The following is a 17,271-nucleotide window of genomic DNA, read 5'->3' as shown; positions in this document are numbered from 1 at the left end:
TTATGTTGTTGATAACTATTGAGATTTTTTTTTGTATAATTCATACAAGAAGATAATGATTGATAACTAGAGGGCTTAAATAAATTTCCCAGAATAAATCAGGTGTGCATGTAGAAAAATTGTAGGGGAAAAAACTGGAATTAAAATTGAATTTTATTTCTCACATTCTTCAATAGTTATGAACATGCATCAATTCTATCAAAGTACATAAACAGATCATGAAGACCTATAATATTCTCCCAATGCATCACTTATTTTGGATCAGGACTAGCAAGAACTAATATTAATGACAAGTAATAAGGAATTGATAAAAATACCAGCTTAATATCAAGAAACTGAAACTGAATGATGATATGGAGGGAATCCTCAGAGCCAAATGCACGGAATCTAATTGATTGCCTTTTTTTCAGTTTCATTAAGCACTTAGCTTCCATGGTAATTTCTCCTTCTTTGATGCTTAATCTAGAGAAGAAGCAAAGAAAACAACCCAAAATTCTGTGAAAAGGCCTGAGTTGTAGGTTGATGATAGCCAGCATCAATTTATTCTCGCTTTAGACCATGCCCCTTTGTCTTCAACCCACGACCTCAACAACATCAGTCTCGCTGTCGCTGTAGTCAGCCCAACATTTTTGCTTGTCGATAGACCTTGCTGATTCTGGTGCATTATCTGCTAGTTGAAGGTCATCAGAGATAGTTCCTTTAGGAGTCTCTTGTTCAGGAGTAATCTGTTCAGTATTGATAGTAGCATCTGTACCTTCTGTTGATTGCTCAACTTTAGTGATATTGTCAGCTTCATTACTTTGCGACGCAGAGGCAGAAACTGGTGTTGGTGATTCCATCAAACTTTCTGGTGATGAAGGTAAACATCGAGGGGAGAGTGAAATACTGTTTGGTGATGCTTGAGAATCACTTGGGGACGCTGGGTAGTTGCTCTGAATCAATGGCTGGGCAGGAACGAATTCGGCAGCATTAGGATTCATTGTTGGACTCAAAGAGTTACCATCCTGAGACGTCAATTCACCATTCTGAAATGGCAGTTTGTTCCGATGACTACGATAACCTGAGCGGTTATAACCCCCAGTCATCCGTGGGCCATAGGGCACCCTTGATGTGGCAGACTGGTGGAGATGCTTATGAACAGGAATTGCCACCGTGGGAGGAATACTTACAGGCGGTGGTAAAATTCCTCCATGATCTTTGAAGCTTGGCAAGGGAACTGAGCTAAAAACTGGTATTGTGGACGGATTGAATGGAGCTGCAGCTGCAGAAAGTTTGCTGATGGGTTCTTTGGCTGTCTCATTGTTCTTCTCTTTTATTGGCTCACTTTCACATCCACTTGATACTTGTTCCTGCATCTCCTCGCCTACATTGCTCACTTCTTCGGTGGAACCAGGGACATCAGGTTCGTGCATAGCAGCAGTTCCATCTGAAGCAGATGCTCTTAATTCTAATTCCTTCACTTCAAGGCATATCACTGATATTTTACAAGATTCTTGCACTGCAGGAGCTTCCTTGCTATCTTTTTCTTCCACGACAGGACTTGTCACCTGCAGAGATGTTTCTACCACAATAGGATTCATTTTCTCCTTGCTATCTCCTTCCACAACAGAGCCATCAAACTCTCCATGAGTAGATGCATGTTTGCGGCCCTCAATATTTTTATGTTTGCTCATCTCCTCTTTAGAACCATAGTCTGTTTGTTCTCTTAGAGCGTGTGACATTTCCATATCCTGGTTATCTGCGACCTTGATGATAGTTCCTGGGGCAGCCAATGCCACATCTTTATATGATAAGTTTTTCCTTGCCAAGGGACTTGTGTTTGCAATTGGTGATGAAACTGACTTGGGAGCCGTAGCTGTGGTGGCAGGATTTGCATCCATTGAAACAGGAATGTTGCTTGCTTTCTGATTGAAGCTTAAATTCTTGATGAACTTCTTTGAAGCAGGGCTAGTAGCAGCAGGCATACTATCATCATTTGCTGGTGTTCCAGGAGAAGAACTGCTGGGGGAAGTTCTAGCTCGATATCGTGGATTTTCTACATTGTTCAGAGAATTTGTATTGATTTTCGCCAAACTAGGTCTCCTTGATACAGATTTTTGGTTTGCGAGAGATCGTGCCTTTGAGAAAGCTTCTTGCCATCCTTCTTCAGTTGAATCTTCCTCCATGACATTGTACTCTGGGTTCGATCTTGGGACATTAGTGACGATGATATTGGGCTTCTCATCCTGAAGCTCCATGGGTCGATGAATGTAGGAGCTGTTTTCCTTGTCATTGGTTGCCACCCATTCCTGCTTTGGCATATCAACCTTGTCGTCGTCAATCTCAACAATTTCCAATTGGTTTTGTTCATTTCTGCCTTTTATCTGCAAAGAAAAGAAAACATAGTCAACGCATGTAAAAAAGTACTTGTGTAGATAATAATGCCTTGTAAAGACCACAATCAGAACCTTTGCACGGGCTTGCTTCTTTTGAAGTTCTCTGGATTTTTGTTCTGCTTCAGGGTTGATATAATCTAAAAGGTCTGATACACTGCATTGAAAGTGCAACAGGAGTCAATGAACCAGTTAAACTGTAGAGAAGCAAGACAGGGAAGTTAAGAAAAGACTGCTACATTTTTTTTCAGAACAATGCTAAACTACATCATGACAGCCACTTCCGAAACTAACTCAACTAGTTTGGTCTTCTTCAACAATAACTTCACGAATTGTCAAATGGATACTTCGTGACTTGTTTCATTTAAAATTTCTGAACCTCATCATGGTGTTCCTGCTTAGTAATGGTTTTATTTACCTCAAATGACCTTTGCTAGCAATGGAAGCATCAGGCTTTGGAGTACCATTTCGTGCAGCTTCCTGTTGCTCAAGAGCCTTAGACTCAAAATACTCGAGCCATGCAGCAGCATCCTGCATTATAAGATGAACACCATAGTGATGATCAGGATGAGATCATCAAACAACGAAAACAAACAAAATAAATCTGTTCTTATGGGACGGTTACCTGTGTTCGTAGATCTTCTGATCCAAGCTTTGCTTTAAGTATGCGGAGAGTTGTCTGCTCATGCTGGACACTTAAAGAATAAGCTTCCATCAAAGATAGAGCAATGGCAATAGCATGATAACTAGCTGCAGTCTGTGATATGAATATAAAGTCAGTACATATCAAAAAGTAATAAGAAATTTCATGGTTTACTCTGTTAAGATAGAAGAGCGTAGGAAACAGAAATTATGATAAAAGAGGATTAGTATTAACCTGTATATGATCACTTCCAAGTAGTCTCTGGTTGCATTTCAATGCCTCATGTAGGTATCTAAGAGCAACGTGCACATTACCTAACCCTTCTTCCATCATAGCCACATTTATGTATGTTGCAGCAGTGTTAGGATGTGAAGGACCACAAGTCAGGTGCAATAGGTATAATGCACGATTAACGTACCTATGATAAACAAATCAAAGAAATTATGCTATCACTATTTAGATCTCAAGTTATGAGCAAACTCATACAATGCGCTAGAATCAGTCAATTGTTAAGGAAAAAATTTTGAGCTTTCGGCCTAGAGGATCTATGCATTGTACAAAAAAATATGAATAATGGTAAAAAAAAGGCTCAACTTACTTCAGTGCTAGTTCTGTATGCTGAAGACGATAGTAGAAAACGGCAAGATCACCATAGCTTTTCATCGTATCTGGATGATCAAGACCTAGTTCCCTTTCATTAATATCCAAAGCCTTTTGTTGATAGATGGTTGCCTAAGAAGAAAATGGAACTCATCTTATTAGCAATAATAACCTAACAGGGTTAAAGTTCTCCAAAACATAAACTACTTATGTAAAGAAAAAAATAAATTAAAAAAAGTGTTTTCTTCTATGCAAAAGAACTCCGAGTCTGCATTTAGTACTTTCAAAGCAAAGAGAGAGTATCCTACTTTTTATTTTCCAATTACGATGGCTTCAGGTTTTGGGGCAACAAGCATTGCAAATTGGCCAAACAAGTTCTGTTCAACTCATTGTTAAACTATTTCTTGATGAACATTCTCCAAGGCATGTACCTGGTTGAAGTCACCAGTATGGTAGAGAACTACAGCCAAAAGACAGTATGCACCTGCCGTCATTCTGTGGTATGGACCACATACTGCAACTAGTTTTGCTAATGCCTAGATTTAAAAAGGAAATAGAAGGGGAAATGATTAGAAGATTTTTGAAGCCAACAACCATGACAAAAGCAATAATAAATAAAAACTTGTACCTTGGTCCCGTAATTAACAGCATCCTCCAGTTTTCCTTTATCTAAAGAAGTTTTAGATGACTCCAGCAAAGTGCGTCCATCAGCTGATGCACAGGTAACGTGCTGCAATTTCAAGTCAGAACAATCACTTGTGGAAAATAAGAAAAGATAATATCTAAAGCTATAAATCCTTACTTTGTATACAGGAATCATGCTCACAATGTCTGATTTCCTAAAAGGATGTGGAGTTTCAAAATCATAGTCTCTTGGTACTAGCTCAAGTCCTACCTGCAGCATAAAAAGCAAAAAGTGTTTTGAAATTAAATCACCAAGAATAACTTGGAAGGAAAACAATTGTCAGACAACAGTATGACGTCAGGTACAGTCCGGGACCTTGTGGCAAAGACCACGTAGAATTGCATACTTCCTCAAGTCATTGCAGTCCTTATCTTTCAATTTCCATCCGAATCGCTTTAATAGGAAAGTTTCCAGCCACTTATTTTTGAGACTGATGTCATTGCTCAAGTAAATATCTGCATTATCTGCAGGCACTGATCCAAGCAATACATTTAAACAAGATGCGATGGTCCCAGCCATGTTAGACATGTCACCAACGTCTGCAATGACAGCTTGAAGTATATGCTTATAAGCTCGAACTATCATCTCATGCAAACAAAGGGACTGCACATGAGGGAGCTTGTCTGCGAGCTCAACCTGTTCAGAAGGTGAATGGAAGTGCAGAAAACAAAAAGCTTATTATCTTAGCTTTTATATTAAAAGTTAAACTTAGGCATGCATTAACAAAGATTTGCATTGGACTAAAAATATGTTCATTATTATTTAATAGTTTACCACGCGTCCAAGTGAACACATCTGCAACCCCCTGGTATGCATAAAATCTGTCAATGTCCTACCATCAACAGGAGAAAGTTCGAGTGAAGCAAAATCCGCTACCTGAAAGAAAATTGTCATAATCATAAATGACTACCTTGAGAAGCACCAAAAGATATAAAGAAAAAATATGAAAGTTTAGGAATCATACCAACTTTGGCAGTGCAATATCCTCATAATACTTCTGTGCCATCTCAATCAGCTCATCTGCTGACTGACATAAAATAATTCACAGGAGTCAAAGATAATGCAGAAGATCGAATACATAATTATAAAGTAATGTATTTTTGAAGCCAAGGTTTTGTTGAAACAAGGAACTTGATTCAAGTAATATGTCAAGAGTACAAGTCAAACCAGACAGATGGAATCATGACCAATTATACAACTAAAGTTGAGGATGATATAAGGGATTGAACAGTATAATATTTGTTGTATGCATTTGAAAGAATCTTGCAACTAACAAGAACAATTTCATGTAGCTCCATTTTAGTGAAATACAACAATGAATAAGTCAGGGAACAGGTAAAACCTTAGCATGAAGGCCAGTATTAGATTCTTTGAGGCGTATGTAGTCTGCTTCAGGAAGCAATTTTTGTAGCTTCATTTCCTTATCTTCCTTAAGTTTAAAACCATCCACATGTTCCTTAATCAAGCCCATGCTAGGTGTAGAGTTTTCATTTGCAGAATCAGTTTCCCCACCATTATCCTGCACCTTCTTCTTTATCTGCTTTAATTGACCAAATTGTTTACCAAGCCCTTTTACCGTTGTTTCAACTTTGCAGTCTTTACTTTTATTGGAATCAGCATTCTCCGATTGATTCTGTAAATGCTGCACCCAGCAAGCCCCTAGTTCCCATCTAATTGACACTTTCCGTTCTTTAGTTTCTTCATCTAACCTCAGTATACTATCTGCTAATACTTTTCGCACCAAGGACCTTAAGGAGTGTAAATCCTCCATGTCTGTACAATGGGATTTCTGGGCTCCACATGACGAGGACTTGTGCAAAAGCATTCTCAAGCTGAAAGGCATAAAGCATAGAATTCATTATCTTCCCCTAAAGAAAAATGAATCACATTATAGATGCCTTAAAACTGGTGGCCTATGCTCATACAAGATCATCATGAAACAGTTAATAAGAGCTGATCCTCTTAAGTTGTACCTGTTGACATTTAAAGAGTTACTACCTCCCTCAGGCTGCTCTTCAATATGAATGTCTTGTTCCATCAAGGGACTTTCACCTGAACCAGCATCTACTGGAACTCTGACAACAGCAGTATAACCACAGTGCCTAACCACCACTACACCTAGGGTGGCAGTATCCTGCAAGAAAAAACATGCTACTTCAGGTCTTAAGTCCAAGGAAAACTAGATGCAATAAAATTAACCAACTGGTGAATTTGGAAGTAAAATTACATGAACAGTTGCACTCTCATCTGCGGTGATTCCTTTTAGTAAATTTCGTTGACAAATATCCTTAGAAGACTTTCCCGGGGCTTGAATTCTGTCCAATTTAACATCCAATTTAGTGCTGGCATCAGCATTATCCTTTGTAACTGTAATTCTTAGATCTCTGATTTGTTCTTCATGTAAAATTACAGTGGAGGGACCATATGGTGATTCATTTGAGCACTTGTTCTCGATGATTAGTTGTTGAATAGCCTCAATAGCTTTGATAACAGCGACATCAATGAATAAGCTGTGAAGAAGGAAAGCCTTCCTATCACGGACTTGTCTTTCCTCAGATGTTTTACAAGGCATTGCTGCAAGGATTGCAAATTCTTTGGCCCATGGCCTCTCAGCATTCTTGCCATCTCGCCCCTGGCCTCCACCATTACCACCCCAAGTTTCATCTTCTGTAGGAAGAGGAGGAAAAATTGATGGCAAATCTGCAACTATTGGAGGAACCACCCAAGTGTTTGCTCGAAATCCATATGGAAGATTTCCAAACTGAAAGAACACAGAATGAACAGTATAAGCCTTAACCAACCAAAGGTTGCCGTTGTTTGCTTGATGTGAGTTTTCAAGTGGTGATAAACTGTATCTAGCAAGATAAGCAGTTACAAGAAAAAAAATGCAAATCCCTGCAAGATATTTGAACTTTGATACTCCTTCTAAGAAGTTCTCTACCGATCAAAGGAAAAAAGGCATCATAATAACTAAGTTTGTAAGGTGAAATGCAACTATTGTAGTATTGTTCAACTTTAGAATGAGCAACAACATGTATCTCAGTTCCAAGCCTAGTAGTCTTAGATTTAGCAGTAATCACCGATTGAACACGCTTAATTTTGGATGCTACCTTGGGCAGCACAGAGGATACTGCCAAAACATTATAAATCTCAAGTAATACAGAGATTTAACTACCCAGGCTATTGATGCCCGCCCCTTCAATCCAATAAACAAGAATGTTGTGACAGGAATATCCTAGCTAAGTTGGACATTATAAATGCAAGGTAATAGATCAGGACAACATCATCACCACTATTGAGCCGTGTTAGCCACAAAAATTTAGGTTCATCTAAAATAGATCTTATTCATTTATCAAACTCTTCGCAAAGATATATCACAGTAATTTTTTCTCCATTTCTTGAATCATATTTAATTATGTTAACTAGAGATTTTCAGTCTTGATAATGAATCAGGTCTTGAAAATAAGTAAAAAAAAATTGGCAAAGGGCTAAAAGTAGACCAACCTTATTGTGCTCAACGAAAGCTTTCATCAGTGACTTGTATGCCTATACGTACAATAACTCTTGGTAAGAAGGGAAATAGCAAACACTGAAGACACCATAAGACCAAAAAGTTTATCCGAAACCTTACACTATCAAAGGCTCGGCTTATTTGCTGCAACAAGTAAACTAAAGAATGACTTATAAGAGATCTTTTTCCAGAGGGATAGAACCCATCTTTCGTAGCGATTATGGTCACAAGTTTCCCATTGCAAATCTTCACCTGTTCGTCGATTTGAAGACTAAGATGAAGTTGGCTGAAATAACTAAACAAATGTAGTATTTGTTGGACCAATCTGAACTACGAATACCAAAAATAAAGGGAAAAGGATAACGCACATCAATCTGAAAGAAGTCATCTTCCTTTTTATCATCCACAAATGGTCGCGAAGTCCTCCTTATATCTGGAACAAGTTAGGAGAATCTAATTTCAAACTCCAGATCCAGTTTTATCACAAAAGAATATGTTTATCTAGAAAAAGGAAGAAGAAAAAAAAAGAGAATGACACAAACATTGGAGGGGCGGAGTAAGGTGGGAGAACGAGAAGAACTCGTAGAATTGGCCGAGTTTGGGGGCAGGGTACAACGGAGCGTCCTTGTGCACGTTAACCGCAGCGAAGGTGAGAGAATCAACCTTCTTCCTCCCGGAAATGCCATCGGCTTCGTCTTTACATTCCTCCCCGTTTGTCTCGCCCGACCTCGCAGCGTCGCCGGGCCGCGTGTCGCCCTTCCCTCCGCCTCCACCTGTAGTAGGCGGACTCGCTGGTCGTCCATTCCTCTCCGGAGAAGCGCCGAAGGCGGTCGTGCAGGCTATGACGTCGAGCAGGCGGCGGATGTGGGCGACGGCGAGCTCCTCAGTATACTCCTCTGCGAGAGAAGCTTTTAAAATCACAATAGAAAGGAATAACAATCCTCTGTCTTCTCCCGGACAGGATCCACATTTTCACCCAATAATATAGCCAGAAACAAAGCAGTTTTCCACACAAAACGATAAGAATTTTGATTACATTTTTAAAAATAAATAATTAAATATAATTATATATATATATTAAAAAATTAATATAATTTATTAAATTAATTGTGTTTACCTTGGACGATACTAATATGGCATGGCTTGAGTGAGACCACTTCCACTGTGTCCTTTAACTTGTCTCCTCGTGTCTGTTATAAAGAAAATAAGTGAAAATTTATAGAGCAATTAAACAATATCAATCATATAAATTCTATTTTCTCAATAATAAAAAAAATAGTCAAATAAAAATCAATAAAATTACCTCATGGGAAAGGGAGAAGTTGGTGAGGTGGCAAGTGTCCACGTGTACGGCCAACAATTTACGGACATCAAGTATCTTATCCGTCGATATGCCCTACAAAGGAAATCCAAAATACGGCCAGAATTCCAAATAACCTCTAAAAGTTTCTTAACTCTTATCCTTTCACCCCTAACTATTTACGTAGGATGAGATACGAAATAGGGAAATTAAAGGAATCAAAATGAAAATTTCTTATGAATGAATGGTCGAGTCCGCACAAATCTTGGCGCAAAGTCAAGCAATTATCCATTCGCCCCCCTAATTTATCCTTGTTTTCTCAACCACCCTCTAACTTTTCAATGAAAGAGTAAACAACAGAGGGAGGAAAACCTTGAGGGTGAGCAGCGAGTAATCCGGCGTCTCGACGATGACATCCACCGCCGCCGGCAACACTGCAACCAAAGGCTCCGGCAAGTCAATGCGCAGGCTCATCGCCGCCGACAGAAACTATCGAAATCAACAGCTAGCAGCAAAAGAGAAAAGGAAGAAACAAGTATTAACGAGCATTCACCTTTCTCTTCCTTCTTCTTCTTCTCGCCTTTGACTCTATTCGCCTTCGCCTTCCCAGCCTTGGGAGCCATCTCTCCTCCTCTAAAGCTTTCAAATGGATTTCAAGAGGGCAAAAGGAGCTGAAAGTTACAAACTTTACATAAATTACAGCAGGAACGAAAGGTACGTAAAGAGGAGAAGAAGAAGAAGAAGAAGGCAGAGGTGGAATGAGAGGATAAGGCTGCTAGCTGCTGCTGCTGCAGCAGCAGAGAGGTTTAAGCAAGCAGAGCGTTTGAAGGAGAGCTGGAGGGGGTGTAGGATCTGGGAGCCCCTCAAAATCTATGGCCAAGACTTGCTCACTTCCAAATCCATATCCTCAAGTTACACCTTCTCCATTTTCCACTGCATTTTCTTTTTCTTTTTCTTTTTTCTTTTTGTGCTGTTGTTTATCTTCAGATGTACGTATTTGAGATAAGTTGTTGCTTGGAGCTTTGTGCTTGGTGCTGGAAACGCAAGGACCAGAATTGTGGTGGCGATTTCAGGAAAGGAAAAATATGGATGGCTTTTGTTTGGCGTGAAGCTCTTGCTGGAGGTAGATTAATGTGTGTTTACTTCTGCTTCTTTCAGATTCATGGAACATCTACTGTAGGTAATATATTGATTTAATAAATAAAATTTTATACTATAATTATTGATTTTAATATATTATAGATATATAATTTTTAAACTTTAAAAAGTATAGGATAATAATTCAACATACTGTAGATAATTTATTTTGTCTTTTTGTCGAGATGAGAGATTGAGATGAATAGTGGAACTTTGAAAATAAATAAATAATTAGTTCGAGGGAAATTAAATGAGGTTAAGATGATAAAAAAAGTGAGGTTAGATCATGGTTTGAAAATTGAAATTTAATCTATTAGGCATGAATAATCTTTTTGTGTAATACATATCATACTAACGTTAATACATGTTATCATTCTACAAACACTTTGGATTGGGTGGTGATGTGGCATATATAAATAGCTTACACGTGTTATCAGCGGGCCATCATCCAAAGTCAAGTAGAGTTGTAAGTCAAAGTCAATCTGCTTCAATCAGAGTCATATCCGACCTAAAGTTAGCCAAAGGCCGACCATCCTCAGGTCGTGTCCGACATCCTCAGCTGGTCACGTCCGAACATCCTCAACTCAGCCATGTCCAACAATATTCAGCTCGACATCCTTGTCTCGTCCACACCCAATGCCTCTAAGCTCGATATTCTTGGCTCAGCCAAGCCCCACGCCTCTCAGCTCGGCTACGCATGACATCCTCAGCTCGATCGCGCTTGATTCCCTCTGTTCGACTTTGATTCCTTCGCATCCCGTTACATCCCAAGAACGTGGACTTGATCATTCCCTACTACCAATATGAAAACATGGGAAGACGTGGCCCTATGATATTGGCTCCGCAACAAGAGCGGAGGACATTGAGTAACGTGGCCTCTCCACGACTTAAACATAGTTGATAACAGGGCACAATAAAGAAAACGTGGAGATCCATGGTAATATAAAAAAATAAAAAAAAAATCGCTCTCAAAGGCATAAGTACGCGCACAAGCACCATAACACTCTGCTTCTACTCTCTCCATCTAAAAATTTCTAACTAACTTGAGCGTTAAAATAGCTCCGTCAAAGTTCACCTTTGCCCCATTCTAATATCTTTTATAAATTCCCCAAGGAGCGTGATTTCTTCTTCGATTGGAGTCTATGAAGTCATCGCTTCCACCCTCACCCAATCCCCAATGGCTCATTCATCCATGGTCTTAGCTAGAACAGACGGCATGGGTCCCACATGAAATGGGTTGTGCTGACCCATATCGAGTTGTCTAACAAATTCAAACATTCAATACACCCTTCAACAACAAAAGGTGAAATCCACCACCCTAACAGCCTTACACGGTTAACCCCACGATTATCTATGAGAAGGTAAATCGAGAAACTACAACTGACCACTACGGAAGAAGACATTGCCTCGACTTCGTCAAGATTCGACCCTTGTCCAATTCAACAAATTCGCCCTATAGTAACTTGTCCAATTCAATAAATCTGTCCCGTAATGACCAACTCAATCATATCCCGAGAGCACAAGGGAGTTTGCAAGTGTTCCCTCGAAATCTAACATTATATTGAAAAAAAAATGTCATAGTGGAAAGAAATGGACTACAACAAGTATATCTGGCTCCTTGCATGAAGTCATCACCTTCGACCATGAAATGAGATGTGAATTAATGGCCTCCGAGGCATAGCTAAGTTGATTACGACGCAGTAGAATTGCAGAATAGGGCAAAGGTTCGAATCATGACGAAGCCAGACAATACCAAAAGGTCTGCGTCGTGACCAACTGCAGTTTCCCAATTTACCTTCTCACAAATGGTCGTGAGGCCGATCGTATGGGGCCGCTAAGGTGATGGATTCCATCTTTAGTTGCAGAAGAGATGTGAATTGATTGAAACACTTCACCAAAGGACAACCCGGTGCACGAAGCTCCCGCCATGCCATCTTTAGTTGCAGAAGAGATGTGAATTACCGTTATTGAAACACTTCACCAATCTTCGATAAAATAACTTGGATTGCCTAATAATGCCGCCTGTTGCTATTTTTTGCCGTCGAATGAATGCATCATTCGTGAAACACACATTAAGATTTTGCCCGAGTATTGATTGTGGATGTTCAATACCGAGGCAACCAACGGAATGACAGATTTGTTGGTAAGATTTTGCATCCTATTGATTGTGGATGTTCAACACCGATCAACCCCTCAAATGACAAAAACCCTGGGATCATCCATGTCAGTGTTTTGCTTGCTTGTCTGAAGGATCTCACCTTTTGGACGCACTTATTGCTTGATTATAAGTGTGATCATTCTCATCCAGAACTGCTACATGCTTATTTCTGCTCACCTCCCTGAACATTGGCTATGGTAGCAGGAACCCTAGAGTAGCCTTCCCTTGCAGAACATCTGAGTTCCTAGCACAAAGGATCGTGTTTTCCATAGTTAACTTTCATTTTTTCCAATGAATTCAAAAGAACTATGAAGAGGAAACAGAAAAATAGTTTCCAGTTCGTGCCCATTTTTCTGCAGAGAATGCCAAGCTACAAAAAATGAGCATTTGGCCAAATGCCAAGTTCAGACAAATTTAAGCAAGGCGCAAATGTAATAAATAATATTTCCTTTAAGAAAACCCTTTGGATTATCCGAACAAATACAGTATGGAAGGGAATAAGAAAGCAAATCAGATTAAATAGTTGATTTTTTCAGACTGTTCCGTATCAATAGTTGAATATCAATGAGATGAGTTATACAAATAACATCAGGAATCCTTGAAGATCAATATGCTTAGAAATTGCTGGCCTATAGACAATGCTTACAAGATGATGTATATAATTACATATGGACCGAAAGATTACAAGGACAAGCAGGGAAGGGGCTAACCTGAAGCTTACCTTGAAGAGAATTCTCATTTCCAGCAAAAATAAAGTTAAGACAGATGGCCTTTTTCTCATATTTAGCCCCAAAAAATCCTATCTGATTGGAGCAGAGTCATATTTATCATTCATAGTGTGCAATTACTGGCAGGCAGATTTATGATGGGCAAAGCTCAGAATGACATTCCATCTGCTTCATCCACAGTGACCATTTAACAGCCTCTAGGAAACTTTCGTTCTTTTGGAGGGAGGTTATGAGGTTGGAATATGTTATTCTGTCAGGTCTAATCCTTCTACTCCTCATTTCTTGTACCACATTAACAGCCTCTTCTACCATTCCAGCAATTCCATATGCCTTGATCAAGGTGTTGTAACTATACAAATCAGGTTCAAGCCCACGATTCTTCAGTTCAGCAAGCACACAAGCAACCTCTTCAATCCAGCCCTTTGTCCCATAAATGTTTATCATAATGTTGTAAGTATAATGATCAGAAATACACTGTGCTTCCTTCATCTTACGCAAAACATCATGGAACTCCTCCAGTCGGTTATCTTTTCCATATGCATCAAGCAGGCAGTTATATGCTTCCAAGGAAACAGGGTGACCTGCAGATTGCATTTTGTCAATAACAGTTAGCATGCTTTGGAAATCCTTGCTTTTTCCGTATGCTGCAATGATGGTGTTGTAGGAAATAACATCTGCCAACCCTTGCTTGTGGGCCATGCAAAATACTTTCCGAGCCTTCTTGAGCATTCCAATTTTTCCATAGACATCTAGCATTACATTGAAGGTTACAGTGTTGACGGCACACCCATTCTGCAACATTTCCTCAAACAACCTTGAGAGTTCATCCACAGGTAAGGCACGGGCACAACAGTTTATAACACAATTATACATGGCTTCATCCCATACAACTCCACTTTTAAGTATCCAATAGTAAACATTTGCCAACTTATGTGTCATGCCACGTTGTTGATAGGTCCGAAGCATGTCACGGAATAGAAATGTATCTGGGACTATATTCTTCTGTTTCTCCATCATTTCCAATACCACACAAGCATTCTCCAGGGACCCTGCTCTGATATACATCCTCACCAATATACTATAGGCAATCATATCAAGGGTGACACTGTTATCTTTCAACTTCATGTACAATTTCTCAGCTTCATTAAATCTATCCATGGCACTGTAGATATCAATCATAGAACATGTTATATGAAGATTTTGATTAAACCCAGAATCAGACATCTGCAGATAGATTTTGACTGCATTCTTGTAATGGCCAGACTCCTTGCAAGAACATATCAATAGATGATACAAGTTTTCTTCAAAACTAGAATCTTCCCATTTTTTCTCCTTTAAAACTCTTAAAGCATCATCAATTAATGAATTTTTCACATAGGCAATAGCTAGAATAGAACATGATGTAGCATCTGACAATATTTTCTGATAAAAAGATGCTTTTAAAATTTGAGGCACACTTTCTATCCTTCCTGCCTTTTCATAAGCCTGAAGAAGACTACTAACAATTGAAGAATATTGGCAACCTGCTATTCTCATGTCTTCAAGTGTTTGAGCAGCGCCAATCACATCCCCATATTTAGCTTGCAGATTAATTAGTGTATAGAAGTTGGAAGAGTTTGGATGAAATCCTAAACTTTTAAGTTTCTCATAATACCACAATGCTTCCTCATAGTTGTCAGTTCTGCCAAAACCTTCAACCATGGACCTATAGGTGGTTTCATCAGGATTTAAGCCAACCCTTTCAAGATTTTGAAATAAAAGCTTTGCAGCCTTCATGTTAGCAACCCTCCCATACCCAGTGATCAAGGTATTATATGCAATAATATTGGGAGACATCCCAGTTTCAAGCATGGACTTCAACACAGCTTCAGCTTCTTCTGTTTTACCTTGTTGACTGTAAGCATTAAGACGCACTAACCAATTCTCCGTATCTGGAAGGATTTTATCTTCGTCCATGACCCTGATGATATCTTCTGATTTGTGATACAGCCCGAGGCGAGTGCAAATAGTGATCATGGCTGAGTATGCTTTGATGCATTTCAATTTCAATCTTCTCATGTGACCAAATGCAAATTCAGCTTGAGAAAGACAAGACTTCTTTTGGTAAAGTGCCATAAGCATGCCAATCGTAGCAACATTAGGGTCGATGCCCTTTTCCAACATCATGTGAAACCATTTTGTTCCCCATCCAACTAGCCCCCTTTTGGCACATACATATATTAGTGGATTGAAGACCTTAACATCCAATTCACACATGGACTCAGAAGTCATTTCCTGAATCAACATAATAGCTCTAGACCAATCCTCCTTCCTCGCCAAGGCTCGCAATACTAAGCAATAAGCATCAATATTTTCTCCAACTTTTCCATGCTGCCTCATCCATTCAAAGAACTGCACTGTCTTTTCCTCACTTCTCTTCTCAAGGCGCTTAAGAATGGAGTTACAGTGTTCCATACTAGAATCAGGATTAACATTAGATTCTCCAGCATCAATATCACCTTCAGCAATCCTTTTGTCAAACACATCCTTGCTTGTAGGAATAACACTTGAAACTTTCTGCTGTGATGCTTTCTGCATTCTCTGGAATCGATTCCATATTTTCCTCCTGTTCTTCGGACTTGTGGTCTTATCCTGAAGATCCAGCGTCTTTGAGACCGTATTCTTGAGGTTCATATTCCCCTCATTTTTATCGACAGATCCAGTGGCCGAAATGGACCCATCGGTCCTATCCAATCCACAAACCAAAAAATTCTCCAATCGAACACTACGTTTGAGTGGCAAACGACTTGCGTCTTCATAAGAAGAAATCAAACTAGTCTTCTCCCCATTACCTACATTCAGTCGGCTCGAACCCTGCTCGCCTGCCTTCTTCTTGCCCGCGACGAACCTGAAGCCAAAGCCTGATTTTGATGAGTCGAAACAAAGCAAAGCGACCGCACACGAGTTAGGGTTCCCCAATTGACTGCGTTGCTTCAGCTCGTAGACATCCCAACCGGCAGCGATCTTCAGTGAACCCATGCGATTGTCTACCGAAACTGCAACCTGAAACCAGAAACCAAGTACAAGAATCGATCAGGGAAACGAACAGACCACGAATCCAAATGCACAGAAGACAGAATAAAGGCGCGATCGAAGGAGAAGAAGCGCTAAAGCGCACCTTGACAGCATGAGCGGATCGAAGAAGCAGACAGAAGAGGAAAAAATAAAACAAATAAAAGGATTTGAAGATTTTTATGACGAACTCAATTTATAGGGAAGAGCGGAACCAGCGATTGGTTGGTTTTCTTATCTCTCGTTTGTTCGCAAGATATTTCTCCATCGCAAGATCACGATGCACGTTGGATGGTCACCACGTGTCTCATACAAACGGCGGATGTATTTGGACGAATTGGGCTGGGTTAGACCGAAACTGGGCCGGGCCTAGGCCATCGACATTTGGAAGATAAAATGACAAAGAAAACTAAACTTAATATTATAATCTAACTTCCCAACCCTAAAAAAAAACTTAATCATAAATTTTAAAAATAAATAAATAATATTATTCATATTCCAAGCACCCGAATCTTTTATCGCGGATGAGGAGTGAAGAATAAGGCACGCAGGGTATCGTAACTTTATATAGTGTTCCAGGCGCTCGATTATTTTTTAAAATTTTTTTGAAGATTTATCTTTCGGATTTAGGAATTGGGTTATATAGTATTATCTTGCATTTCTTATCCGATACACTCCGTAAACAATAAAATAATTTTTATACTTAATACTATAACTTAATTTCTAAATTTTTTTTAAAAAATTTTAAATAATTTAATCATAAATATATATACTGAAACTCTACTTTAAAATATAAAAATAAAAAGTATTTTCTAATCTTTAAAGGTTCGATCATCATCCATTGAGCAAATAACACATGAAAAGAAAGGAACGAAAGAGATGGATCACAACTGGAAAAAGGGAGCGAGATGGATCACTAATACCTGAATTGCCTAACGCATTATCTTCGTATCCAGAGGCCATCGAGAGCAGCAGCAGGTCATTCAAATTGCCTTTTGTCAAGTGGCAGCACCATTAACGAGCATTGGCCAAAATGAATAATGTGACATCAACCATCTTCTTCTCCACCCTAGTTATCATCTCGTG

At 39.3% G+C, this 17,271-nt stretch overlaps 2 protein-coding genes across 4 annotated transcripts; both read right to left on the bottom strand.

The window, feature by feature from the left end:
• Positions 1–135: 135 nt before the first annotated feature.
• Positions 136–10,048, bottom strand: LOC141838085 (protein REDUCED CHLOROPLAST COVERAGE 2-like). 2 transcript variants are annotated; one of them, XM_074725479.1, is made up of 23 exons: positions 9,665–10,048; positions 9,484–9,545; positions 9,115–9,207; positions 8,929–9,001; positions 8,354–8,707; positions 8,180–8,244; positions 7,932–8,063; positions 7,805–7,846; positions 6,528–7,061; positions 6,274–6,434; positions 5,643–6,132; positions 5,265–5,327; positions 5,075–5,176; positions 4,616–4,936; positions 4,418–4,510; positions 4,244–4,345; positions 4,047–4,151; positions 3,614–3,747; positions 3,250–3,433; positions 2,998–3,129; positions 2,791–2,903; positions 2,448–2,529; positions 136–2,363 (listed from the first exon to the last, which is right to left on the bottom strand). In XM_074725479.1, the coding sequence occupies exons 1-23, from the start codon at positions 9,732–9,734 to the stop codon at positions 573–575; spliced, it is 5,298 nt and encodes a 1,765-aa protein (XP_074581580.1). In that variant the 5' UTR covers positions 9,735–10,048; the 3' UTR covers positions 136–572. The 2 variants fall into 2 exon arrangements, with proteins under 2 accessions (XP_074581580.1, XP_074581579.1); XM_074725478.1 differs by having other exon boundaries at positions 4,244–4,510.
• Positions 10,049–12,462: 2,414 nt separating this feature from the next.
• Positions 12,463–16,316, bottom strand: LOC141838086 (pentatricopeptide repeat-containing protein At4g30825, chloroplastic-like). Of its 2 annotated transcripts, XR_012602614.1 has the most exons (3): positions 16,292–16,316; positions 13,128–16,176; positions 12,463–12,650 (listed from the first exon to the last, which is right to left on the bottom strand). XR_012602614.1 is itself a non-coding variant. In XM_074725480.1 (2 exons), exon 2 carries the CDS (start codon positions 16,150–16,152, stop codon positions 13,267–13,269), a length of 2,886 nt encoding a protein of 961 aa, XP_074581581.1. In that variant the 5' UTR covers positions 16,153–16,176; positions 16,292–16,316; the 3' UTR covers positions 12,929–13,266. The 2 variants fall into 2 exon arrangements, 1 of the variants encoding a protein (XP_074581581.1); XM_074725480.1 differs by lacking the exon at positions 12,463–12,650 and having other exon boundaries at positions 12,929–16,176.
• Positions 16,317–17,271: the final 955 nt, after the last annotated feature.

The sequence above is a fragment of the Curcuma longa genome, chromosome 11 (assembly GCF_044706935.1).
Source record: "Curcuma longa cultivar G26 ecotype Majalengka, Jawa Barat chromosome 11, ITB_CL_G26_1.1, whole genome shotgun sequence".
NCBI classification, from domain to species: domain Eukaryota; kingdom Viridiplantae; phylum Streptophyta; class Magnoliopsida; order Zingiberales; family Zingiberaceae; genus Curcuma; species Curcuma longa.
This window is presented reverse-complemented; position numbering and strand designations above follow the sequence as displayed.

Bases quoted from the DNA above. Each gene is read 5' to 3' on its own strand.
- LOC141838085 (XM_074725478.1), bottom strand. From the start codon at position 9,734: ATGGCTCCCAAGGCTGGGAAGGCGAAGGCGAATAGAGTCAAAGGCGAG. The intron at 7,847-7,931 runs GTAAGGTTTCGG...TTGTACGTATAG, and splicing joins TAAGCCGAGCCTTTGATAGT to GCATACAAGTCACTGATGAA. The intron at 6,133-6,273 runs GTACAACTTAAG...TATGCCTTTCAG, and splicing joins AACTCTTTAAATGTCAACAG to CTTGAGAATGCTTTTGCACA.
- LOC141838086 (XM_074725480.1), bottom strand. From the start codon at position 16,152: ATGGGTTCACTGAAGATCGCTGCCGGTTGGGATGTCTACGAGCTGAAG.